This window comes from Periophthalmus magnuspinnatus, chromosome 10 (assembly GCF_009829125.3).
Source record: "Periophthalmus magnuspinnatus isolate fPerMag1 chromosome 10, fPerMag1.2.pri, whole genome shotgun sequence".
Classification (NCBI taxonomy): domain Eukaryota; kingdom Metazoa; phylum Chordata; class Actinopteri; order Gobiiformes; family Gobiidae; genus Periophthalmus; species Periophthalmus magnuspinnatus.
In genome coordinates, this window is record NC_047135.1 from 32,389,755 (window position 1) to 32,416,725 (window position 26,971).

Sequence of the window (26,971 nt, forward strand, 5' to 3'; positions counted from 1 at the left end):
GACGGAAGGTAGAACTTCAGTCTGGATGGTTATAATAAAAGTCGTTTCTGTATTTGGTGTAAAAAAATAAAAATAATAAAAATTAAAAATAAAATAAAATAAAAATGTGAGATAAAACAACAACTAATTATATAAACATTGTTACACTCAAATATAAAAAATGTCCAGTCAAAAGGTAGGCTTCTTGACAATGTTTATTTAAAAAAATGTGTTTCAGCTTCCACCCAGAAGGATTTATCAAATAACAGAAACCTCTTGAAACCATGTACCATACCATGCACCACTCCTGGATAAATGAGGAATTACTCTGACTGTCTTCTAAAGTGTGAGCATGACACTAGGGGAATATTATAATTTGTATACATCACCTTTAAGGTCACATAAGGTCACATAAGGAGAATCTGTCACACATACGATTTGTGTCATTAAGTGTCATGCTTCACTGTCATGTTCTCCAGGCTGTACTTGTTACACACAACAAACACCACAAATAGAGTTGTAAAGATTTTATTCTAAGCAGCTGTTATCATTTACATTTCTATTCTAATGTGTTTGTTCTTCTCAGGTTGCTGTCCAATCTGCACAAAAGTTGATTAATATTACACTGTACAAGTAAAACAAAGTATATTGTGCTTTTTTATGAATTTGCACATACCTGGTCTGAGCAGCATATTCTTTTAGGGGAAAACTTCCAGAAGATTACTCTCTTCAGCAACTCACAGACTGCCACTGACATTTGTTGGGTGTTGTGTACCTTAGGCATCAAATTAAGCAGAGTCACAATTACGATTACTTTAACCAGTTTATGCAATGTCACATTGTCACATACCTTCATGGTGTTCATGCAAGCATTTCTAAAGTCCATGTTGCTGCTGCAGGTAATGATGTCGAGGGCTGAACTCAGGATTACTTCACATGCTGAATGCATCTTTCCATGATCCTGCAACCAAACCCAAAATCAACAGGGTTGCTGTTATATAATACTTCACTTCTGTTGTTTGCACAGACTTGCCTTTTTCCTGTTATTCTGGGCTGTCATTGTCTTTTTGAGCTCATTTGCCACAGCGTTTGTCACAGCCTCCTTGTTGTAGATTAGTATATCCTCTAGGTGGTGCTCTAACAGCACCTCGTTAGCTGTTTAAATTAACAGTACAAAACTTCACACTCTTGTAGTCAGTCCCACCAGAATATTGAAATTTCAAAACCAGCTGTCCCTTACTCATAATGTCAGAGATCTCAGTCGTAAAGGGGTCAGTGTGTTGCAGAAACAGGAAAAGCAACACACTTTGGTCAATGGAGAAGAGATTTGACTTTTCACCACCCTCAGGAGAGTTAACTTGTTCCACTTTATAGACAGTGTCACCACCGGCTAGGACTTCTGGAAAAGACAGTGTTTATTCATCTCATTTATGCTGGCCTGTTACCATACACTATAGCACATGTCCATGTTTGTGTTGGAGATTTAGGGTACTCATTTGTTTGTTATATGTTATTTGGCAGACAGTTTTGTCTTGTTAAATACAGGCTGTAAAACGTGAGGCCAGATGGGTGCGGATTCTCTCTTATATCAAAGACAGATGGTTTCACTACATACAAAATAAAGTGTACAATTGTATGTTTAAAATGCATATACAGCAAGTACTTTAACAAGTATGGGATTTTCTTGGTAAAGAACTAAAGAACTTCATGTATAGATAAAAGGCTGTTTCCATTTACTTTTACCATTTACCTTGGAAACTCAGATTTTGTAGACCCAATTCCCGACAGTTCAGATGAGTGGGGAAGTTTTGCATAAAGGCAGATGGATTTGTATCTGGAACATTGCTGGGACTATAAACCAACACCTGACAACACAAAGTTAAGGAGTTCTCTAGGTACTTTTACACAGTATGACAAATCTGACAAATTTGAAAAGAAAAACATCTTCTAGTTACAGTTAAGGATATTTTTATTTGAGTGAGATGTGTTTCCACATTCGGATACTGCAGAACACACGGTTTCAGCAATGTGACAAGTCCAAGGGTGACAGTCCCAAAAAGCCCCTGTTCCATGGCTTTGGGAGGAATACTGAGAAGTAAGCTGTCGCCAATGTCAGGGTGCCCGCCATGGCAACGCTGCAGACTCTTAGAAGACTCTAAATGGCTATACAGAAACAAAAGAAAGGGGGTTTTGTATAAAGAAAAAGTTATGCAGTCACTTTTGCTATCTTGAGGTTTTCTGACTGTGTATCGACTGAGACATCCAAGTAAAGTGGTCTTTGGCTGAATAGTGAAACTCTGAGGTAATCTTTCACTCTGCAAGACAATAAAACAAATCACATGTCTAACATAAAAAATGAAATGACCAGCTGGAATTGGAGTGCCACACCTAAAATCTCGTTGAAAGAGTTTGTGGTCAATTCGAATTCGAAGATGAATTTCGATCTGTGAAAACATAACCCTTCTGTATATTCACTCACACAGATTTATATACTGTAACGGCTACCTCTGCATTGGTCAGGCTGAATCTGTGAAGAAATGTTTCAATCTGATGTTGCCACTTTGATCTGAAAATGTGAATATTCTTCATCTGGACAAGAAAAAAAAAAGGTACCAGTAACCATTTTGTGCTAAATCGGTAGCTTCTATTTACGATAAAATAACTACAATAATCAAGTGTACCAGGAAGGACAGGAATACATGGAGTGATCCATGCAAATCCGTAAAGGCACACAGGTCTTCTATGTCAGGCTCTGGACACGGCCCGGGACAGGGGTGTAGTCTTTTCATTAAATCTACAAAGACTAATTCCAAGCACACACACACACAAATGTAAATGAACATATCTAGTGTGCTTATAATTGGTGTTATATTCACACCTGGGTAAAGTTCCTTCATTTGTATCCCTGCACACCAAGGCCCAGCAGCAGCAACTACAGAAATGTTGGAAGAAAACACCCTGAACAGCAACACATGAAATTTACACAACTGGATTTGTAGAATTAAGAAGTACTTCACACATGTGTCCTGTGGCTCAGGTCTCTGGCTCCTGTGGCTCAGAGACTTTAAAGCAGCTCAGTGTGAACAAGTCTCTCCATGGACCAGCACCAAAGAACATCTCCCACATGAGCCACATGAACCATCTCACATGAGGAGGACTAAACCAGGACTAAACCAGGACTAAACATGGACTAAACATGGACTAAACCAGGACTAAACCAGGACTAAACCAGGATTAAACCAGGACTGAACCAGGACTGAACCAGGACTAAACCAGGATTAAACCAGGACTAAACCAGGATTAAACCAGGATTAAACCAAGACTAAACCAGGACAAATCCAGGACTAAATGAGCACTAAACCAGGACTGAACCAGGACATAACCAGGACTGAACCAGGATTAAAGCGGGGCTAAACCGGGACTAAACCAGGACTAAGCCAGGGCTGAAACAAGAACTAAACCAGGACTAAACCAAGATAAAACCAGGACTAAACCAGGACTAAACCAGGACTAAACCAGGATTAAACCAGGACTAAACCAGGGCTAAACATGGCGAATCAGCATTTCAGTTTTAAGCGGCTAAAACCTGGAACAGTCTCCCTGAAGATGTGAGACAGGCCTCTACTTTGACAATAAATTAAATCCAGTCTCCAAATGGTTCTGTTTAGCTGTGCACATGACTGAAAGTGCAGTGACTTTTATTCTGCACTTTCCTTTAATGTTAATTTTATGATGATTATTTGTGATTATTTATATTTTGATTTGTTGTATTGAGTCTTTCTTATTCTGTAAAGCACTTTGAATTACCTTGTGTACCAATTGTGTTGTACAAATAAACCTGCCTTACCTCCATGTCACTAAATCCAGATGTGTTTTTTGGGAGTGTTGTTTTACCTGTAGAGCAGAGACTGGACACTTCAGACCATGTTTCAGACCGTGTTTCAGGCTGTGTTTGTGTCCATATGAGAATGAGCAGTCCTCCTTTGTCTTGTCCTTTTTTTTGGGTTTGTTTGGACATTAACAGGATCAAACGAAGCACCTGGAAGTAGCACGTTCTGTTAGCTTAATTCTTGTTTTTATAGTAGTTAGCCTCCACACTGTATGAAGCGTTTTCATTAGCATCTGTGTTTTAGGACGTACATTTCTTACCTCTTTAAGTTCTACAGACATTGTTGATGGAGGCTGTGGTCCTGCGTCTCTGTCAGCGCGCGAAAAACATGAGTCCACCGCAAATGGACGAAGACTCCAGAAGGAGGAAGGTGTCAGGAGGCTACAAGAGGTTAGAGGAGGCTACAGGAGCCAAGAGGAGGCTACTGGAGGCTCCAGGAGACTACAGGAGGCTACAAGAGGTCAGAGGAGGATACAGGAGGCTCCAGGGGGCTACATGAGACTATAGGAGGATAGAGGAGGATAGAGGAGGATCCAGGAGGCTCCAGGGGGCTAGAGAAGGATAGAGGAGGCTCCAGGGGCCTACAGGAGGATAGAGGGGGCTACAGGGGGCTACAGGAGGATAGAGGGGGCTCCAGGGGCCTACAGGAGGATAGAGGAGGCTCCAGGGGGCTACAGGAGGATAGAGGAGGCTCCAGGGGGCTACAGGAGGATAGAGGAGGATCCAGGAGGCCACAGGAGGCTTCAGAAGGCCAGAGGAGGCTCCACGGGGCTACAGGAGGCTCCAGGTTGTTACAGGAGGCTACAGGAGAGTACAGGAGGAGGCTATAGGAGGCTAGAGGAGGAGGCTAGAGAAGGAGGCTACAGGAGGAGGCTACGTCCATGTAAGTCCTTAGAAATACTGTTCATAGTTCTTTAGCGTTTTAGCCATAATGTAAAGTATCTACAGAGTAATGCAGATGTTTATTCTATCGAGTCTAGAAACTCAAGCCTTAATGCTACTTTCATGATCATGTTCTGTCGTTCAAATTATACCCAAAGAAAGAGTGACATTTTTACTCATAAACTGTGTTTTTAAACTCTTCAGATGAGGATTGCTTGTGCTGCCAGTCATATAAATAAACTCATAATATTGGTGTAGGAATGCGCTGTTAAAAAAATAAGACAAAGAACAATTCAGTATCTTTACTTTTTATTTTTTACAGTGTAGTGTAAACCTCTGTAGAAAAACAACATGGACTTAAACGGTAAAACACAAAAAGAGAAAAGTAATAACCTAATTAAACAAAGAGGACTCTTCTATCACTTTCCCTCTTTTTCAGACCATTCCTTGTATGGTCCAGGGTAATTGCGTGCACTGAAAGTACAAACAAAACAAGGCAGGGTTTACTTTTCTTTCACAAACAGACTGCTCTATTGCTAGTATAAACAGTAGACTCACTTTATATATCCCATCTCATGGGCCTTTTTCGTGGCCACATCTCCCCTTCTGCCCATTTTACAGTGGAAGACCAACTCAGTGGCATCTGTCTGGGGCTTAGTCACTCCATACTTGGCCTTGAATTCTTCTGGTGACATGGACAAAGCTGCCTCCACGGTGTCCACTGAAGAATGTAGTAAATCACAGAGGAATGAGCAAACAAAACATTATTTTTAATTATGTAACGTTCTTCAAAAGAAACTAGCCTACATGAATAACAAATCGAACAGTTAGTTTAAATTCTTACATGGTATGTTCACTGATCCAGCGATGTGTCCGTCCCTATATTCATCTTTTCCTCTTACATCTATCAGGACCAAACTGGGACTCTTTCCAACAAGGGCTTTGAGTTCATCATAGGAAATATCCTTGGTAACTAGCAAGACAGACATATGATTAAGCACATTTCTTAAAGCTCCTATATTATGCAAGATTGACTCTTGTGAGCTTTAAGCTCTATTATAATGTCAAAAACATACTTGGAGTTGTGTTTTATTTCATTCACACATGTTTTATTTCATTCACACATGTCTGATATATTAGTCTATCTACTTCTCCAAAGCTCAAAATGCTCTGTTCCACCTTGTGATGTCATGAAACGGTAGTTTTCAAGTTAACTTTCAGTTCAGTAGAGATTGGCAATTCCAGGGCTAATATTATCCAAATGATTCTAGTGAAGTCGTATGAAGTTTAAAAACACAGTGGAGCACTTCCTGTATTACCACATGACATCACAAGGTGGAACAGAGTGTTTTCTATTTGAGAGAAGAACTCAGCCTAAATATGCAGTGTTTGTGTGTAAAACTCCAGGGAGGTTTGTGATGAGACAACAACATTATAACATAGATCAGAAAATGGCATAATATGAGCCGTTTTAATGAGTCTAGTTTACAGTTTGAACAGGTTGGTACACATGCCATCTGCCATCACATACCATTTTGATGACGTGTGAAGGTGTGTTAAGTCTGTCTGCTCGTTCACATAATTATCACTTAAATTAATTTGATCTTATCGTGGCTGAAGTCACATCAAGACCAGTTTGTTTTTACCTCACAAACTACTGGTAAATACTTTCACATTTTAGAACATTTCAGAGCCATATTGAAACACAGGAGTGTGAAAGGTCAAGTGGATACTACACATACAGTTACTAGACAACAGGGTTTGTTTTGACATAACCCCTGCTGCCTGTTGCCTGGGCAGTTTCTAACGATTACTGCTTCCTGAACAACACTATTTTGCTGAGTCATGGTTAGCCGGCATCCTTAGCCTAGATAAATAACACTTCAAATCATACTATCCAAACATCTTCAGCACTAAATCTTTCACAACAAACACAATCTGAGTCATTATTCTGTGAGCTTTTCCTTAAAAAGCTAGCTAGGCTTACCTGTAGCTGCTAGAGTTTTAAGCATATTAGTTTGGGGATCAAGATTAGTCAAACTCTCCTGCAACCAGCCAAAACATGAAATCTCACCTGTGTTTGCCATCTCGCTTGACAAATACCTCAAGGTCTGAAGATGTGTGTAGTAAATATTCAAAAACTGGATTCATTCAGCAGTTCAGTGACAAAAACAAGGAAGAGGCGGGGCTTGCAGAGAGTAATCTGACTCTGGGCCAATACGCTATGCCCTTGTTTTATGAACATCTTAAAGGGACCATATTACATTGTTTTCTGATCTATGTTATAATGTTCCCTCATCACAAACAGATCTGGAGTTTTGTTTGTTTCATTCACACATTTAACATTCAAACTGCAACTTTAGGCTGTGTTCTTCTCGCAAACCGAAAACACGTCCACTTTGTGATGTCATGTAGTAATACAAGAAGTGCGCCGCTGTGTTTTTCAATGCCATACGCCTTCACTAGAATCATTTGGATCATTTCAGCTCTAGAATTGCCTTTTTGTACTGAACTAAAGATATAAAGCAGCTGTTAGCTTGAAAACTACCGCTTCATGACATCACAAGGTGGAACAGAGCATTTTGAGCTTTGGAGATTGAGACAGACTAATAATAAAGGGTTACTCAAATGCGTGAATGAAACAAAACTCAACTCCAGGTCTGTTTTTGAGGAGGTAGCAACATTAAAACATGGCTTAAGCTCACAAGAGTCAATTTTGTGTAATATAGGACCATTAATATAAAACAGATCAGGATCATTAATGAATATTTTATTGTAAAAAAGCACACTTTATTTTTATGGAAAGCATTTAATTTAAACAAAAGGAACCCTAAAACATGTACAAAAATACAAAGGAGTAAGAGATCTACAACAGTGCCTGACTGGGTTGATTCGCCTGCAAATTAACCAATAGTTCTACTCCAACAATGAAAATACTACTATACTATACTATACCATATTAGTAATTAGGATTGTGCGACTGTTAATAAGCTAGATCACACAGTTTCTTTAAACAGAAACATAAGTAAGTTTGTATTTTAATGGTGTGATTTGTTAACCACATTTTTATTGTATGAAATGCCTGTTTAGTGTCCCATTATCGGTGGTTCATAAGGTTCCTCCCACACTGTAAGAAGGATTTCCTAGTCCATCATCAGCATCTCTCTTCTTCTTTTTACAGGGTCGACATTTGCAGATGATCACCACTCCAATAATGAGGAGTAGAAACAGGAGGACTGCGCCCGCCAGAATGCCTACCATTAGTCTGTGATCCGAAGATGTTGGGGCCTCATAGCGCTTACAGGAAAACTCAGAGCGGCTACTGTGTCCGGCTCTGTTCACTGCCTCCACGCACACTTTAGTCCCAACTTCAAGGTATCCAACTAAACCTCTCCTCTTGCTGTCATTAAATTCCTGGGGTTGTTCTGTACCTCCTTCAATGATCACTCTATATCCAGAGACAACGGAGGACGGTGCGCACCACTGTATCTCAATTTTCCCTCTGTCTGGCCCCTCCTTCACTGGGAGCAGGCTGTGAATCCATGGAGCATGAGGCGGCTCAGAGGCCCCACTCAGCCCAGGACAAAGGCAAGCAGTTTGCTGGGAAAGAACAGCACATGACGGCTGATCCTCCAGACAGGGGTTGTGCTTGCAGAGGTGTGAGGGCTCCTGGTTTACAAAGGGGGTTCTAACCGAGGTACGCTTGTATGGAATGTCATAATCATCATCATCGTCATAGTCGTCGTTTGGGCCCTTAGCGGTCAAAATTATGATTCGTGATCGAGTGACAGAAGGAGAAGTGGAGGCAGCTTGGGTGAAGAAGTGGCTGAAATGAACCAAGGTGCTCAGGAAAAGCAGAAGCAATGGGTGGTGTCTGCTTAGTGACTTCATATCTGTAGAGAAAGACGTGAATGTTGAATTAATCATGGTGACAAAAATAGTAAGCCTGTATAACACCCACATTGACATTTATGTTAATCACTGAAATATATATTCACTTTGACCATATATAGCTGGAAAGGTAACTTTAAAAAGAAAGCCAGAGAAGATTACCCACAAATCTTTCACGGATCCATGTGAAAGCCGTTTTGATATCTGAGAATCATTATAAAACTTGTGTTGTCCCTTGCAATAATCTCATCCACATAAATAAACTCAAACTGTCGGGAGATTTTTTCCTGCTGTTGGGGTGGTCAAAACAGCACCTCCATTTTTTGGCACCCATCCAGTCTGCTGTGTGGGAACCCGGCATGAATGAAGGGTCCCCTAATGAGTTGAAAGCATAAACTCTGCTATAATGCAATAGTCTACATAATACACGTATTTTCTATACTATTGAATTTCAAAGTGATGGCTATAAGTTTCCTGCGGTGGTCGCATGTGGCCAGCAGACGTAACCAAATGAATCAGTGTCAAGCAGTAAGCTGTGAAAAGTGAAAAGTGCTGAAAAGTCTTTACCTGCTTGGTGCTGCGGGCTGCAGTTAGTTTGAAGTCCTTGTATGCTCCTCGCTGTCTCCTTACTCTCTCTGTTTGTCAGCGTCTTATGTTGTTCCGCTGAGACTCTCCTCCTCCACACCCCCACCCTCTCCTCTTTTTTATGGGCCCACTCCATTCTTCTTTCTCCTCACCACTCACTCCCGTCAGCTCAGCCAACCACATATTTGGGATAAGTTTTATTTGTTTGTCAGAATTTCTGGCGGGTGTTGAAACAGGGGTACACTATGTGCCTCCAGGTTGCTCAGGATTAATGTAGTTAATAGCAGCGGGGGGCAGGTTTGTGCATGTCCAAAATGTGTGAATGATCTGAGAGCAGAGGAACAGTTGTGTGTTTTTGATTACTTTGCCCAGAGAATGTTAAAGACTTCCTGAATAGTTTGCAGGTGTTGGTTGGGACATAAGGTCAGTATGTGGGTTTTATGCCCCTTTGTGTGAGGGAGTTGGAGAACGCAGACAAGTCTGTCACAACACCTGAAACCCCCATTGTGGTAGTTTGGATGGAACGATAAGGGCTTTGTGTTGCCCAATCCTCTTATGTGGAAAAGTTGGCAAATGGACAATTTTTTCTTGTATACCCACATTGCAACGACTGCCTTGGGCTATGGATTCATTCAGTTCTTATTAAAAATGTGTCTCAACCAGCTTGCATCCAGACTTTTGCCTGATTATAATTATCGCCATATCTGATAATATTACTCAGACAGTTTTGGGAAGTCTGAATACGTATACAGAAAGGGCGTATTCAAAATATTAATTCTGAGGAACTGCGCTGTGGTACAATTATTCTTTCGTTTGGTGGTATTGAGAATACAATTACTGAATTACGAAGAATACATGGCCGTATTTTATCATATACTTTTGGCTTTGTACAGCACACTATTAATGAGATCAGTGAGAGTGTGTGTATTTTTTCATTCTCTAATTAGACATAAGCCATTTGTAACGTTTTTACTAAAATATATGGTGTAAAAGAATTAAGTAATTAAGTATTACAGTACTGATTGACCCATGTAACAGAATGTTACAAAATCCATTTTATCTCAGATATGCAGTATTCTGTAACTAAATACATTTTCAAAGTATTCTTCCCATCACTTCCCATTAAATTTACAGAAAGTAATCAAGTTTTGTTGAGACTTATGTTAAAGGGTGTGTACATGTATGTATATCATTTTTGGTGACAGAAATAATTTTTACTAAGGGTCACTGAAAAGTTAAAGCCAAAAAGTTGTATCTGGAGATGTATTGTGCACTTTCCTATGTGCATTCAATCATTAAAATGGCCTTTGTTATTATTTTTTTAAGTAACTTATCATTAACTCAGCTAGGCCTGGTATTAAACAGATATTCCCACAAATGATATTGATCAGATGAATATTATATTGCCTGGAAAAGACAGCACCTTGTATTTCTGTTTGCCTCATACACATTTTAGGTTTTAGGTTTCTTTTGGTGTTAGACAAAAGTGTAAATGTGTACTTTCTCTCCACGCCCATGGAAATACAATCTTTAGAACAGTTAATTCAACTCAGACCCACAGCCCACTTTTGTATCCATTTGTCTGTTCTATGTCTGTCATGTGAGACTTTTGCACAACCTGTAACAAGGTGGTACAAGCCATGACTTATCTTAAGATACAGTTCAACACTATTCCCCAAAATAAATGCCCGGGTGAGGACAGAGACTTTTACTGATACTACTACTACTTGTACTACTTGTTACAACAGCGTTAGGTTTTAAATTCTTTTTACTTTCTAAAATGTGTTTCTTGGATATTTTTTTCTGAATGTCTTCCTTTAAGCCCAAAACATTAGCCAATACTTACCGGTAGTCTACTGAAAAAAATAAAGTAACAAAGCAATGTGGCGTAAGCTATCTAAAATAAACAAGCGTTTTGGTTGTTTGAAATGACCTCCGCCAGCTGTGTATATTGCTGATAAATATTTATTACTGAAAGAAGGGATTCTTGTAACTTTAGAATACATTTTGTTGTGTCTTGCTTCCTGTTGATACATGTACGTGAGTCACTAGTCTCCTTCTATCATTGCAGATCTGTACTGTGAGGACATTCTTCACAGGAGACGCCAGGCAGAGTAGGTAAGCTCTGGCTCTTGATCAGACTGCTGATATAGTGACTGTTATGTCTTTGGTGGTTTGGATCCTGTGAACCACTTAAAAAAATGTCTTCATTAAAATACAATCCCATTTTCTGCTACCAGGTCAGCATGTCCAACATAAACTGTATTTTTCTTTTCAAAGTTTGTGAATGTGCCGTGTACTTTTGGGTATTTTTACATTTCCAGTTTTTTCAGATGATATCAATCTTGTTCAATTATCGGCCTTTTTACACTTTCGTAATTACCCGAATCATGACCACATTTCAGTGGCCCCCAAATGTGTGGGCCTCTTGACATCCCACTAATGTTGCACAGACACTCATTCTTCCGTACCCACACCTCTCAGAGGATTTGAAGAATTCTAATTCAAACAGGAAGTACTATGAAATGCTTAACTTCACCTAAAAGGAATCCCTGGGCAGTCATGTAACATTGACCTGCTCCGTGTGAACAGCTAAATATAAACTTCTGCACAACAAATAAAACGTCTGACTCATCTTCAAATCAGAATTAGAAACAGACGTGATGGTGTTGCTCGTTCTACGTGACAAATGTCCTCATATTCAGGCCACTTAAAATGTGTACAAGACCCGTTAATATTACGCTATTATCTACTTTTTAACATATTTGAACAGAAAAGAAAGAAAAAAACAGACACATGTTGCTATGTAAAGGAGTCTGTAATTAAAGAAACAAAGAATACTTGAACTCAAGAGTTTTGTCACGTTTATTCAATTTATAATAATAATAATTAAATTGTGCCCATTATAAAATATATTATTAAGATCCTTCCAAGGCACCAAAAAGCTCTTTCTGAATACTCACCAGTAGAAGCTCATATTGCGCTGCATTGACATCTAGTGGTGAATATAAGTCTTGAAACATCTGATTCTTGAAGTTGCCATCAGAAATGAGTAATGACGTTGTGCGTTTTATATTGCAAACATATTTCCTCCTTAGTGTGGCCACAAAACATTCGAGTAGTATGAGAAATGTATATCCAACAATCATAGAGCCAACTGAAGTCTTACGCTCTACAGCAACTCATATATTAAGTGCAAAAACTGAATAAAGGTACAGTTTTATTACATGTAGTATACTAAATATATTTGGATAATTACTTGGGAACCAAACACCAAATGACAACATAAACAACTTTGCCATCATGTCCAAGGTTTTTTAAATTAAAACTAGATTAGATTAGGTTACAATTACCGTAACTTCTTTCTTTCTGACTCTGCTTTGAACTCTAGATCCAAGATGTGTTCAGACTTGGTCCTGGTTTGATCTGGATTTGAACCTTGTTTAGTGTGACTGTTGAGTTAATCTTTGTTTAGTGTGACTGTTAGAAGCCCTACCTGCCAAACCACTGTCCTATAGTGAGTAATATTCACCAATACGTTTTTTTTTCATGGTTAGTGCAGATTTTTCACCAAGTTATATGTGGAGAAATAACCCAAACTCAGCTATACCTGCACTATAAACAGAAAATAAGAAAATCTATAACATCAGAATGGTCTTTATTCGCCCCGAAATCCTGTACAAGCAGCTGACCAGCACAAGAGATAAAGTAAAATAAAAAAAACCCTGAGAAAACTGAAATGAACTATGACAGAGAAAATTAAATAAATCTGTCTAAACATTACCTCATCAGTGAAACATAAAACAGGACATGAAACGAGACATGATATCTGTGTCCTCAAATATAAAGTGGACATGATATTGATTTTACTGATACAATGTTGATATAGGCTATTCTTACGAGAACATGTTTCTGTTTCCCCTTTTTTGTTTTAGTTCTCAAGACAGTTGAGCCTCAGTGAACCTCACACAGGCCAGATACCACACCTAAAACAAGTTGGAAATAAACCTAAAACAACATCTTGAGCATCTGGAGTTTTGGTGGTGAGTAGACAATTGAAATATCTCCTGAATAGCCTGTTCACGACCAAAACCCAAGTCAGTCCTCAGCTGGTGCAGCCTAGTTGGAGCTCTGTGAAAGGAGACGTGGCCACTGCAATATGTCCACCGAGCAGAATGAGGTACAACTTGTGTTTGTGTCCTCAATATGCAAAACACCAAAACATATTGAAGGGATTTTATGTACTTGAATCTTGACAAACATAAAAAGAGAAGAGCCCAATGTGAAGTTTGCAGATACAGTGAGTTTAACCATTCCTATAAACACAATTTTATCTAATTACATAGGGAACAATAGGACTGACTAACTATGTAAACGCAGTCTTAAGAAAAAAGAATTGTTATGTGACATTGTACTACCGCATTGGGTTTACTGGGTTAACCTCTGACAACCCTTTTTTTTGTGCAGTGGTCTATCCAAATAACTTTTAACTTTTAAGGCAGTTTAACATGCTCTTTATTATAAATCAAGTATTCTGCATTTGTGCGTATTTTTAGGAACCCAAGAGGACCCACTGCAAAACTTTGACGACCCCAATGTGAGGATCAGTCGTGTAACTTTGTGCTGCATTCTTGGATATTATAACAAAAGCTGAAGTTAAATCTGTCAACTGGATGAAACGTTGTAGGAGTGAAGATGTTTCGCTGCTCATCCAAGCCACTTCTGGAGTTTGCCACTGAAGTGAAGTGAGCAGAACTGAAGAAGCGTCTTCACTCCTACAGTGTTTTCTCCAGTTGACAGATTTAACTTCGGCTTCTGTTGTGGATCAGACCTGGACGACTGAGGGATTACACAGACATTTTGGATATTAGCCTTTACCTTTTCAGTGCTGAACCTTTTTGTCTGTTACAAAACAAACATGTCTTACAACTAGTTTATGCTTCAATTACAGTTTTTAGCGCTTAAATGAAAGTGTTATGATCATCCAAGGAGAAGAAAAGAGATCAGAAGAGCGGCTTTATCAAGGGTCAAATTCTTACCTAGCCCTAACTTCTGGCAGTCTACTTCTATTATTGTATTTGGTTGACTTCTTATTAGACAGCTTCAAACGCACAGGCTTCATCAGAGGCATGTACGCCTCCTGATCAGCGCGTCTTCCTATTGGTGTGCGCATCAGAGAGAGGCGGTCGCCAATGGCACAGTGACGGATGTGTTTCTGTTCAGCCTTAAAGACACAGCTCCTCGGATTCGCACGGCCTACCTATCTGTCATTACACAGACAATACAGAGAAAAACGTAAGAGAGGAGGAGCACTCACCATATGTTTGTTTTCGATCCAAGAGATGTTGCGAGTCGTGCCGAAAATCTGTTAAAAAGGGATACGCGTAAAAGCGCAGAGGACTTTACAAACGGCGGATGGTTTGGCACTGCTGTGGGAAGACTGCAATAGTAAATACTCTAAGCTATAGCCAAGTATAGTATAGCGTGTGCGCAACACACGAAAATAGCCTACAGTGAGTATGTAGGGCAGGTAAACCGCAGCGCTCCGGTAAAGAATAAGGACATGCAGTGAAGTTGCAGCTCGTTTCCTGCGGCTTAGAGGAGGTTTGTGCTGTACATTATCAGCTGTACAAATCTCTGTGCGTATGCCAGTGACCTATATCCCATGCGTGATCGCCAAGAGCACACATTAACCTCAACAGTGGACCAGACAACATGGGGATCAACGGGCTAGATAACCAAGGCCAACCGGCTCCAGCTCCGGCTCTTCAGGTGGCGGACAAAGATGCTGCCCGGGATTGTGACAAGACCGAGCAAGCAGCGGGTGGTGAGATTAAAGTCACCCACGAGGACAGCTCCGTGCAGCTCATAGAGGCCAGCTGCAAACCTCCCATCTCCTCCCCGTCCTCCGACTCCGAGTCCGGACTCCAGGTGGAGAGCCACGGACCCGGAACAGGCTTTGTCCCGCCTGAAGGAGGCTACGGCTGGCTGGTCGTCTTTGCAGCAACGTGGTGCAATGGATCCATATTTGGGATTCAAAATTCTTTCGGCATCCTTCACTTGATGTTGGTGAAGGAACACGCAGATCCAGAGGACAAGACGTCCCAGTTCAAAGTGGGTGAGTATCCGGAGTTAAGTAAGCTGTTACATCAATGAAATAAACAAGTCAATGCCTCTAGCTGATAATACTGTTGGAAAATATAACTGTTCGAAATACTCAAGTTATTTGTGTTAAAGATGCGCCATGTCATTCAAGTTCAACAGGCTCTGTGTGACTTCACTTGTGAATTAAAGGTAGAATGAGATGGCACACCTGTGGGCTTGTGTCACTGCTGATTCACACCAAACTGCATGGACTAGACAACTATGTGTTTTAACTAGTAATTAACCTGAGCCAAGACAACTGTTCCATGGGGGTCTACTATTCATTAACATCACAGTAATAAATAATTTGTGTGATCATCTCTGTCACACACATCCTTAGTCCAGGACATTATGCCCCTTAAAGACTTTCTGAAGTTTTCACAGGAGAAAAAATCTCTTAGACCATATGCATTTCTGTCTAGTTCCCACGGAATGCAGAACAGCATGTGACCAGGGTTATCCTACTTGAGTTGAGTTTATCTTGGGACACTTAGCTTCATACAAAACACTATGAGACATTGTGATAATGCAGACATTAATGGTAGTCCTAGAGCCCCTTAATTACAATAAAACCTATTAACATGAAATCCCTATAGCCATATTAAGGCCATGACCAGCGAAGTGTTTCCCACTCACAAGCGATGAAGGCCTATAAAATGATAAACCACAAACAATTCATTTTATTGCAAGCTACTTTTACATGTAGCCTAATTATTTTATTTATTAAAAACAAAATATTAATACTGAAATGTGCCTCTTTTTTTCTCCACAAAAAGCCAGAAGAGATTTTACTGATCATAATCAAAAACATGAACCTCGCAGATAACAGAAACTCAATTAGTTTGATACAAATGAAAACAATGATTATTAGGTGTTGTAGTTTACAGTTTCTAATGACACCTATATGTTTATATCTTATTTTTATTTATGCTCCAGAAGGAGAGTAACGCTAGTTGTTTTTGTGCAAAATAACTTGCATGTAGCGCACTTAATATTAAATATAAATATCTTACTTGATATTGCATCTATTTGTTCAATGTTCTTGCTCACAAATAGATTAAGTAAGTGCATGAAAAACAAAACAAAACATTAGAATGGAACACCAGGGGTCAGTTTGCATTGCAACATGTATTTGTGTAGTCTTTGATGAAGTGTTATTACAGGGGCTATTGGACTATTTCTGTGGATCAAAGAAATAACAAAGGAATGTCCATAGAAATGACTGATATATGTGCAACTTAAACAGTAACATGTTAGTGGAGCTATGAATTATACCATAAATGGATTTGTTCGTTTTAATGAATAGGTCCTACAGCAGTTCTTTAGACTTGTCAAACATATAAAAAAAATAGGAAAAATAGATGTTTGAGCTATAGGCCAAGAATGAGGGCATTAAGTGATTTTTCTGCTCTTTTGTGGTTAATTTTACAGTCTATAGTGATACTTAAACCTCAGCCACAACATAACATGTGTTTCTGATGGATTTCCATAATATCTGAATATTGTCATCACCATAATAATTTAAAGGAATCAAAATATTGATTTATTTTTTTTGTCTTTTCAAAAATACATGCTCTGTCTTTTATTGATAATTCTCTTTTTCTTGTTCGATCTAGTCTGTTGTGTTGTTTAATCACTGCGTTACGTTGGCTGTTCAGGGAGTACTTTGGCATTTTTCACATTCCTCTCTATTGAAACTGTCTCAGAGTGAAATCCGTGAATGAATTTTAACGAAGAACGGGATGTAGAAATGTAAGACTTGAGTCTGAACTTTAATATCACGCTGTCACAACAACACAAACACTTTGTATATTGTATTTTTAAGGACTTAGAAAATAAAACCTAAATAGTTATACATATCCCTTTTGCAAGGTCTGTACTACACATTCTCTTTATTACCATGTGATATTATTCTATTATCTGATGTCCATGTGGACCATATTCTGTTTTAGAGTGAAAATGTTTTGTTGCTCGGGTTGGACATTTTATGAACAAAGAAGCAATTGTGTATTTCATTACAAACTGTGCTGCTGTTAAAAGAACTTGTTTCAATAAACATTTGTCTATTCACAGAACATTTCATAGAAGATTAAGTATAAAAATACACCCTTGTTATTTATTTTTTCAAATACGCAAAAATGTATATTTTATATTATATTTCAATAAGATTGCAATTGTTAACCATAGATGTGCTACAAAACCAATATCCATGTGCCACATTGTTAATGTTTTATACTTTTAGTACAAGGAACGAGTTAAAAATCTATTTATACAACGTTTGGACACAGTCTGTCCACAAGACGTCACATCCTTCTCCTCATGGCCGTCACTTAATGGCTTGTACCTCCGTTTTTCTGAAAAATAAACATTGCCATTGTTGTAGTGCCCAAGATGGTCTTAAGACATCATGGCTCATTGTTGAATAGTAGTGTGTTCCCATCCTGTGCTTGCTACTTGTTTTGATGGTCAGAACATTTTGACAAACCATAATGTGAAGTATCCCACAGTCTCTTAAAGCCCCGTCCTTCTTCCTTTGCTTTTGCGTTTCATCCGTCACAGAAATAAGCCCTGTTCAATCCCACTCAACATTACATACAACAAATCCTTTGTTTGTATTTGTTAGCGCGTATTTCAAAGTGTTCACTTTTAATCGTCTGTAATGAGTGTACAATTCCTGGCCAGCTTTAGGAATCTGAATAAAACTGTTGGGTGGAAATTTTTTTGGGAAATTAACTATGAGACACACTATTTGTTGCTGATTTTATACTATTAATATGAGTGTACTATTTAATATGCAGGAATAAAACAGCAATTTTAACGAAGGATAAAGATGATATGCCACGAAGCCAAATGTGGCATTAGATAGGTTCTTGTGATTTTTTTTTTATTTATTTTTTTTTTACTTTGCCTAACTTGTCTCTCTAGAGCACTAAATGTGGAGTGACCAGAAATGCAAATATTTCAGTTTACCCCAAATATTGTCCTGAGTTCAAAATACTTTTAAGCTAAGATGCTTAAAACAGACTATGCTCAAACTCCACTGGCTAATGAGGAAAATTGGGTTAATCTGATTGGACATGGGGTTGGCATACACATTTGTAAATAGGCTGTTATTTTAGGAAGTTGTAAAACACCGGGAAGCATCTGTTTTGTCCATAAACTATATCTTAAGAGATTTCCCCTTTTTGTTCCATTTGAATGAACTATAGGATCCTGGGACTACACCCTTCAATCTATACAAAGATACAGCAGCACAGTGTGTTCTGTGCTCGCTAATGCACTGGCCATTACTGGCAGCACAAATTGTTCAAAGACCCACACTAAAGCATGTTATGTAAACTTGCATGTATGTGGTATGCTGGTCTATAGACTTTGTGTGCACGTAGCTAAATGAGCCTTTTTGTCATAGTTCTCTCATGTTAGTGCATCTGAACATTGAGTAGAGTGACCTACTGTCTAGAAAACCAGCCAGTGAGTAAAGTTACCTTTGCTCTCCTGGTCTGGCCACACTCATTTATTCTCTGTTTATAGAACGCAGAGTTTGTCCTTGTAGTTAGGTTTTAACACAGGCTACAAGCTGCACCATAATCAACTTAATAACAACTTTAATTTAGATTTATAATGTAGTAGATACATCTATGTGAATGCTTTGAACTCTACATCTTTTCAAATACAAAAACAATTATTATTTCAATATTGAAATTCTTAAATGAGCCCCAAGTTATACACCAACAACAACCATCTGTTTTGTCTGATTTTCTGCAGCTTGGGTTGGAGCCTTGGCCATGGGAATGATCTTCCTGTGTTCACCAGTGGTCAGCATGTTCACGGACTCATTTGGCTGCAGGAAGACAGCTGTCAGTGGTGCATTGCTGGCTTTTATAGGGCTGCTAAGTACATCATTTGCAAAGTATGTATTATGTGTAATTAGTATGTATTATATATTTATTATAGCAGTAGTAGTTGTAGTAGTAGTAGTTCATGATTTTGTGATGATCCTTTTTCCTCTCTTCTGCAGCTCACTGATTCTTCGCTATTTCACCTATGGCATACTATTTGGATGTGGTTCCTCCTTTGCTTTCCAGCCATCCCTGGTCATCCTGGGTCACTACTTCCGCCAGAGATTAGGGCTGGTCAATGGAGTGGTAACTGCTGGTGCCAGCCTTTTCTCAATGGGCCTCCCAGTTTTACTGGACAATGTGGGTGAATCTCTGGGACTGGACAAGACATTTCAGATACTGAGCATTTTTATGCTTGTGCAAGCTTTACTTGCATTGACCTTCAAACCTTTGCTGCCTGCTGGGGGGAGCATGGGCCCCCCTGGTATGTGTCCAGAGCAGATGCAGCCAGGGAACAGTGCTCAGGATGCAAGCAGGTGGAGCAAAACTCTAACCCGAATCAGAAAGTACTTCAACCTGCGGGTATTTCACATCGTCACATACAGAGTGTGGGCATTTGGCGTGGCCACTGCTGTTCTGGGCTACTTTGTACCATATGTCCATCTGGTAAGTATGTTAACATAGCTCAACCTAAGGTAATAACTAAAAGGATCTGTTTTCACTTTTATCTTCTGTAATATCAATATCGTAACACTTTTTCATTGAAAAATATCCTGCCCTTGTAGAAGTTGTATAGACCCTTCCAGTATTTGTAAATGCAGCATCTGCGTTCTATTGAGCTACAGTACTTGGATGTGTATTTGGTGTGTGAGATGTAATCCTTTAGATTCAAGAAATTGCAGTGAAAATGGAGAAATGCAAGTCTGCAGGGTTTAGTAGCCTGTTTTTTTCAGACTACTGTACAATAACTGCATGCCCCTTAAATTTGCTTTAATCTGCTAAATTCCAGTAAACTAGTCTAGAATTTTATGATTTTTAAATACAATATTTTGATCTTTCCTACCTAGTTCATTTTATGGAAAGACATTGACATGGTTGGTGAAATGTCGCTATGTTGTGTGTAAAGTTGATCTCCATCCATCCAGATGTCGGATGTTCCCACTCAGGCCTCCCTCTGTCAGGCCTGTTATTTCAGGCGAGGCCCAGATGTAAACATCGTTCCGGCTTTTGTATTGCTCACCTCAGGAAATCTCTCCCGTATGCTAACTCTATGTCCCTAAACATGCCTATCCTATGGACATTGAAGAATGTAGATCACTTCAAAGCAGACCAAATATTTCACATGGACCAGTACGTCCAGGAGAGACTTCAGAGCGTGCAGGGAGTGGCTGACCTATATGAACTAGTTCCTCTCGTCATGTCTCATGATTAAAAAAAATAAATTACGTTATTTATTATGATTTTTTTTTTCCCCAGAACAGTAATATTTTGATGTCTTTTTGTTTAGATGAAGTTTGTGAAGGAGCAGTTTAAAGGCACTGATAAGGAATGGGTTCTTCTGGTTTGCATCGGAGCTTCTTCAGGAGTGGGTCGCCTGCTGTTTGGAAAGATCGGAGACCTTATTTCAGGTCTAAAGAAAATATACATGCAGGTAAACAAAAACCTTTCGTAGTAATAGGAACTTACGTCACAATTATATGCGGTAGAACATTGTACTGTGTGGCTTATACGGCATACATGCTAGAAAGTAGTATTTGTGGTATTTGCAGCATTTGCAAAATTACTATAATTTTTCACAGAAAATTGGGGTTGTTATGGACTGTCCACAGTATGCGGATTCAATGTACGTGTGTGTACAATGAGCAGACTGAATGATAAGATCCTTTTTGTTGTCACCAATTACCTGAGTAGAAAGGGTTCTGAGAAAATAAGATACAATTTGAGGATTAAATACAGCAGCCTCTGCCGGCATGAATGCACATCAGAATGTTCAGAACAAAATGTACACCAAATGCGGCCACTTAAATTAAACGTACACACACAAAAAAATTAAAAAAAAATCATGTGACAAACAAGAATGTCCTAAGGCTTTAGTTTTAATAGGCTATGATTCTCAGCACTCACTACCTATTTTTATGTGAAGGAACTGTAGTAGACTTTATAGGTTTTTAATAAGGCTATTTGGCAAAGGAATCTACAAGTTTAGTGTTTTGAAGTGCACAGTGCACATGCTTTGGCATTAGGAACAGCAGCACTTAAGGGGCAGGATAGAGCCTGGATTAATGCTTCTTTGTCAGATGAGAATCCAGTGTTTGAAATCAATACATTTACAAATAACTTATTAAAAAAGATGAATTATATCAATGGAGGAAAAAGTTAAAAGGAAATACAAAACTTTTGACACCTGCGTTAATTAGTGTAAATCAAAACATAACTAAATGAATTGATAAGTTATAAAAAGTAAACTTAGGAAACAGCTACTCATAGACAGGGCAGGCTTCTGTTAATGTGTTAAAAGCTGTTCTTTGTTACAGGTGGTGTCCTTCATAGTCCTGGGCCTGATGTCTATGCTAATTCCACAGTGCTTTGTGTTTGAAGCACTCATTGTGGTGTGTGTGTTCTTGGGACTGTGCGATGGATGTTTTCTCACTATGATGGCTCCGATTGCCTTTGAGTTGGTTGGGCCCATGCAGGCTTCACAGGCAATAGGCTATGTTCTCGGACTTATGGCTCTTCCCATGACTGCAGGCCCACCTATAGCTGGTGAGAAACGAGAGTTTTTTCATTTTTTCATTTGAGGGAGTTGTAATTACTTATTTATTTTTGATTCATTACTCTTTACCTCTTTTTTCACTTATCTCTGCACACAGCACCCTGTTTTTGTAGCATGTGTCCTAACAGCAAATAGTAATAAAGTTTTTTTTTGTGCAAAAATGTGCCACACATTTAATTTAACATAAACTGTACTCTCTCTTCAAGAAAACACACAGTACACCCCAGTACCTCAGTATTACCCGAGACATGTTTCCAAAGTTTAATAATTAATTGTCTTCTGCTAGGCCTGTTACGAGATTATTTTGGAAACTACACGGTGGCTTTCTCTCTGGCTGGAGTCCCTCCCATGGTGGGTGGTGTGGTGCTCTTCTTCGTGCCTTTGGTCCAGAGCCGAATACAGAGAAACCATTCGACTGCATGTCCCGAGGAGACGTCCACCACCGCTCACATGCTGCCCCCTGCTCCTTCAGCTGAGGCTAAGAGCTGCTCCAATGGAGACATGCTCCCTGGATACACGGATGTAGAGACACACATCTGAGTGACACCACACTAAGGTCACACATAATGCCTATTTTATGGAACATAACTGTTGTAACTCTAGACTAAAGCTTATCAGTGCTTTCGTATTTACAGGGATTCAGTCACCAGCATTTTCCATAATCTTTACAAGAGACATACTATACTACTACACACTGACCAATAACATCTCACCCTAATATATTTTTATTGGTTGTTTGTTCTCTTTGCCTTCAGAAAAGTACAGAAAGTATGTGCTCTGGAAACAAGGGAGGAAGGTTTGACACATCAGAAATGATATGGAAATTTTTGAACGAGATAAGCACAAGAGTGAAACAATGTGTTTTCAGTGGGAACTTTAGTAACTAATACCTCCAAGAGGATTTAAATGAAGAGATTTTATCTAATTGTAATCACCTTGAATTTCTTTTTAGCTTTTTTCAAACATTTAAAGTTATGATTTTATATACTCATTTTGAAGCATTTAAAATATGTAGTAGTGAAGGGATGCATTTGTAAATTTTATGCAGTACCAGCTCATCCATTTACTACAGAAGGAGTACATCTGACATATATGAATTACAGCTCCAGCCATATTTTTTATTAACATCACATGGGCAATCTTCTGAAATCAGTCATTTTGATCATGTTCACAGTTACTTTTTAGACTTTGACTATTTTAACGTGTTAAGGGCATCCTTTTCTCATTTTTAACCATTCCATTTTTTTAAGTCTGTTAGAGAAACCCACACATAGCCTACACTTGTAGCTTTTCAAAATGTATTAAATACAAACATTTTGTGAAAACTATGTTGAGAATTTAATATTTGAGCAGTACTATTACAGCTACTGCATATATTTTTTAATAAATACACTAGCGCCTTTGTTCTAGATGGCAGTTTCAAATAACAATGCATCAGGATATAATTAAAAGAAGCCTTCTAAAATGTTTTTTGCTCAGGCCTGTCACCAATCATTCAGGCGGTTGATTTGCTGCTTCAATGGAAGGTTCTCACTCACTGTGACACATCCTTACCTCCCCTCAGAGGACTGTCTGCAGTTATGTGAAACACTAATCATAAACACTTACCTCTGTTTGTAAGTTACATCATTGAAATATTGGACTTTTGCCACAGAGAGCTACATTGGGTCAAACAAAAAAACAGGGGTAAAGAGAAGAAATTTTGTGTGTAGTTTAGATTGAAGTCATTCACATCTGAGAAACAATTCATGATGATAATGTAGGATCTTTAAGGTGCAGTTTGGGGCAGAGCATGAAGAATGAGTCATATTATTCAGCCACTATTCAGGTGCTACTGCATTCTGGTAATTGTCCTCTTGGCATTCTGTGCCAACAGTGACAACTGACAAAACTACACAAACCTCAAACTTAGTTTATAGGAGACTGACACTAAACAGGGCAATGATAAACAATCATACCTCAATAATCAAATGGTCCTCAGCAAACCAGTTGAACTCAACCTCGTGCTCTCCACACTTTTTTGTGGTGTGTTTATACAATGTGTATCAGGTCTTAGTTGTATTTTAAATACAACTATAACTATAATGATTAGAAATATGTTCCCCAAATGCAGAGTACCTGAAACTGTGAAAATTACATAATGTCACCAATGCCGTTTAAAAAAAAATGTTTTTCATGTTGGTGTTAAATCAAGATCTTTATAAATCCTTTCCTTTCTTTGACTGAGCCCGAGGTTGTGCAGTAAACTGAGGGAATTTTACCTGAAAGCCTACACTACTAGAATCTGAGTAATCTCAATGAACATATAGCCTACTTTGATAGCCATATTGGCTCTAAAAGCTGTGTGGTCCTATGCACAACTGTAAATGTCTTACTATTACTTTGTTTTGTTTGCTAAAAATCATTTTCAACTTCTAGCTGAGAAATCAAGCATACAGACTACAATAACCTCAGTTCAAAACAACGTTGCATATTCAAAAGTTTTTTTATATTTGCTTGAGCTCAAATGTTTTGCGGAAGCAATCATTACAATTACAATAACACTGAATGACCTAAGACAACTAACCCACATTCATGTACTCTGTATATGCCTTCACTAATATACTTGCTATTTTATGTTGATTCTATCATGAGATTTTTTGGGGGTAAGATAAATCTGTCAAAGGAGTGAAAAAGACAGATCAGTAGTGAATGATATTCTCCCTGCATGGAGCTGTCTTGCCAGTGCAGCAGAGCTTTGCTCTGGATTTACTTGATGTGACTGACCCCTGATTCAAAAAGGATAGATTTGGGAGCAAACCGTTGTATGCCTTTGTGTTAAATGTTTGTCATTTAATGATTTTCCCAGCTGTTTTTATATAGAGGTCAGAGATCCACAGGGGTACATTCTATTTAAAATTAACATCTGTGGACTCACTGTGCCATGTGTAATCTGATCTTAACTTAATGATGATCCGTGCCAATTCTCTGCACCTCTGATTTAACACTTTAAAATCTGATATTAACTTTAAACAATGTGACATAGTGTGACCACTCAAAGGTCTGAATGAAGCTGAGCCACGACACCTAAACTGCCATTACTTTAAATATTGGTCATATCTGGTAAATGTTCAAACAAGGAAATGTTACAGCTGTGGTGTGTTTTTGTTGTTACAGTTTTTGTTTTCTTTTCAACTGTATTAAAACTGACTGTGTCTGTCCACATACCCCTAGCCTTACGTTGCAGTAACAGGAGACGAGTGGAGGGCTTTGCAGTTTTTTCATTGTTTCACTTTTGGTAAAAATAAAGCCTCTGCTCACCTCCACTTATCACTTATCACTATACCTCTGTATCCTACTTGTGAAATCTTTTATAGAGGCCAGTGACGTTACAAATTAAATAGGCCAAGCTGCTTGAAAATGTATTATTTGTGTTAATATCTTTTCAATCTATCTATATCGAAACAGAGGCAAATTTTCTATTAAACCAACAATAAAGATGTAATTTCAAAACAGTTGTCCAGTTGTTGTCCCTCATTCTCTTTTGGTGCAGTTATTCATGAAGCTCAAATCTCTGCGCATAACAGCTCAGAGGATGAGGCCAGTTGTTCAGGGACACATCCATCCAGGCGTCTGCTCTGATCATTACCGAGGCAACGAGTTCACACAGGGCTATAGTCCTAACATGACTCCTCAGCCCTCTTTAACCTCGGTCCAGGAGCCATTCATAGTCATGTCATTGATTGCAGATCTTCACAGATCACACTCAAGTGAATTAGCCTCGTGCACAGAACATCCAGGCTGGATGTTCACAAATGCGCATTGTGCGTCATAAGGCCGGCACCGAATGACCTGAGTTTAATGGCAAGTTTAGGGTTGTTTTGTTTAAATCTTTAATAGGAGGATTCCAGTGACAGGAATGAGGAATGTTCCCTGACTGGTTTATATCCTTAAGCATCTGGAATGCAGAATCAGCATAGAAGTAGGTCATCAGTGTTGGTAAACAGAAGAACAGCACAGCCTTGTCTCTGTAAGGATTAAATTATAGGCTACATTTTGACGTGGAGCAGCAGCCAAAGGCTAAATAAATGTATTCACACGGAAGCTTAATGAACGTGTAAACTTCAATAAATCATAAACGAATATCAATTAAAGCTGCAAGCGGTGATGATGGCCCTCACCATCGTGCGCACGTGTCTCCCATGCGCCTGCCGTGGACTCGGCCACCTCTGACAACTTCTGAATCCACTGCCCCTGAATCATGACCACCTCTGTATGCAACTGCCCGACACGCCATTCCCCTTCCTGACAGCTGCCCAGGCCACTATCTGCTATTCACCTTATTTCACCCCATTGCATGGAACCAACGTTACCTAACTCTCTTTATACTGATGGGGTCAATGGCTGTGAATCAACAACCTCATGCATAATCAAGCTATAATGTAAATGATGTTTTGATCAAAGAATATCCAAGAAAAATGGAAACTATTGATTATCAGTATCTCTAGACGTGACATGTGGAGTGTGAGCTCTGTTGGATCAAAGGTTTCATATAAATATATGGCAAAAGCAGCAGAAATGCCATCCAATACAGCCAACTTCATATAGAGTATTGCTCCAGTTATGTATCATTAGGGTTGTCCTCATGTGTCCCATCACTCCTATGAATTTCATTGGCCTAAGACAAAATACACATCTCTCCCATCTTAAAAAGTGGTGCTGGAGACACAATTTGTGTGGACTATATTATTAATATTATTATGAGAATTCGTTTTGCAGATGGTTCACTCTGGCAGCTTTAATATGTTTCTGTTCATGTTTTGTGGGTCTTTAGTTGTATTGTGTGATTTGAGTCAGAGTGCTATTCACTTACAATGGGAGCTTTGGAGAACCTTAGAGGCAAAACTCAACAAAATAAGACACTTTCTGAACAAGAGCACACAATGGAATTTTCTGCAAAGTTTCAGTAATTAATGTCAACGTTTTTTTGTTTTTGTTTTTTTGTTTGTT

At 38.9% G+C, this 26,971-nt stretch overlaps 4 protein-coding genes across 5 annotated transcripts; 1 reads left to right on the top strand and 3 right to left on the bottom strand.

Annotated features, from left to right (window-relative positions):
- Positions 1 to 829: 829 nt before the first annotated feature.
- zgc:195212 (DUF4554 domain-containing protein) lies at positions 830 to 4,152 on the bottom strand (the record flags this gene model as incomplete). The annotated part of the gene is made up of 12 exons (XM_055224698.1): positions 4,129 to 4,152; positions 3,874 to 4,018; positions 2,858 to 2,911; positions 2,661 to 2,782; positions 2,485 to 2,568; positions 2,368 to 2,423; positions 2,223 to 2,294; positions 1,935 to 2,142; positions 1,730 to 1,844; positions 1,220 to 1,378; positions 1,013 to 1,134; positions 830 to 940 (listed from the first exon to the last, which is right to left on the bottom strand). Coding segments are annotated over exons 1-12 (1,269 nt in total), but the record flags the coding sequence as incomplete, so codon positions are not given.
- A 921-nt stretch (positions 4,153 to 5,073) lies between these two features.
- On the bottom strand, positions 5,074 to 6,925 carry tstd1 (thiosulfate sulfurtransferase like domain containing 1). Its single transcript, XM_033974426.2, has 4 exons — positions 6,825 to 6,925; positions 5,595 to 5,723; positions 5,309 to 5,471; positions 5,074 to 5,224 (listed from the first exon to the last, which is right to left on the bottom strand). Exons 1-4 carry the CDS (start codon positions 6,835 to 6,837, stop codon positions 5,170 to 5,172), a joined length of 360 nt encoding a protein of 119 aa, XP_033830317.1. The 5' UTR covers positions 6,838 to 6,925; the 3' UTR covers positions 5,074 to 5,169.
- A 608-nt stretch (positions 6,926 to 7,533) lies between these two features.
- si:ch1073-303k11.2 (leucine-rich repeat neuronal protein 4) lies at positions 7,534 to 9,328 on the bottom strand. Its single transcript, XM_033974425.2, has 2 exons — positions 9,209 to 9,328; positions 7,534 to 8,643 (listed from the first exon to the last, which is right to left on the bottom strand). Exon 2 carries the CDS (start codon positions 8,639 to 8,641, stop codon positions 7,859 to 7,861), a length of 783 nt encoding a protein of 260 aa, XP_033830316.1. The 5' UTR covers positions 8,642 to 8,643; positions 9,209 to 9,328; the 3' UTR covers positions 7,534 to 7,858.
- A 5,126-nt stretch (positions 9,329 to 14,454) lies between these two features.
- slc16a2 (solute carrier family 16 member 2) lies at positions 14,455 to 25,474 on the top strand. 2 transcript variants are annotated; one of them, XM_033974424.2, is made up of 7 exons: positions 14,461 to 15,344; positions 19,136 to 19,280; positions 19,389 to 19,875; positions 20,717 to 20,860; positions 21,744 to 21,972; positions 22,269 to 22,538; positions 22,618 to 25,474. In XM_033974424.2, the coding sequence occupies exons 1-6, from the start codon at positions 14,942 to 14,944 to the stop codon at positions 22,520 to 22,522; spliced, it is 1,662 nt and encodes a 553-aa protein (XP_033830315.1). In that variant the 5' UTR covers positions 14,461 to 14,941; the 3' UTR covers positions 22,523 to 22,538; positions 22,618 to 25,474. The 2 variants fall into 2 exon arrangements, with proteins under 2 accessions (XP_033830314.1, XP_033830315.1); XM_033974423.2 differs by having other exon boundaries at positions 14,455 to 15,344; positions 22,269 to 25,474.
- Positions 25,475 to 26,971: the final 1,497 nt, after the last annotated feature.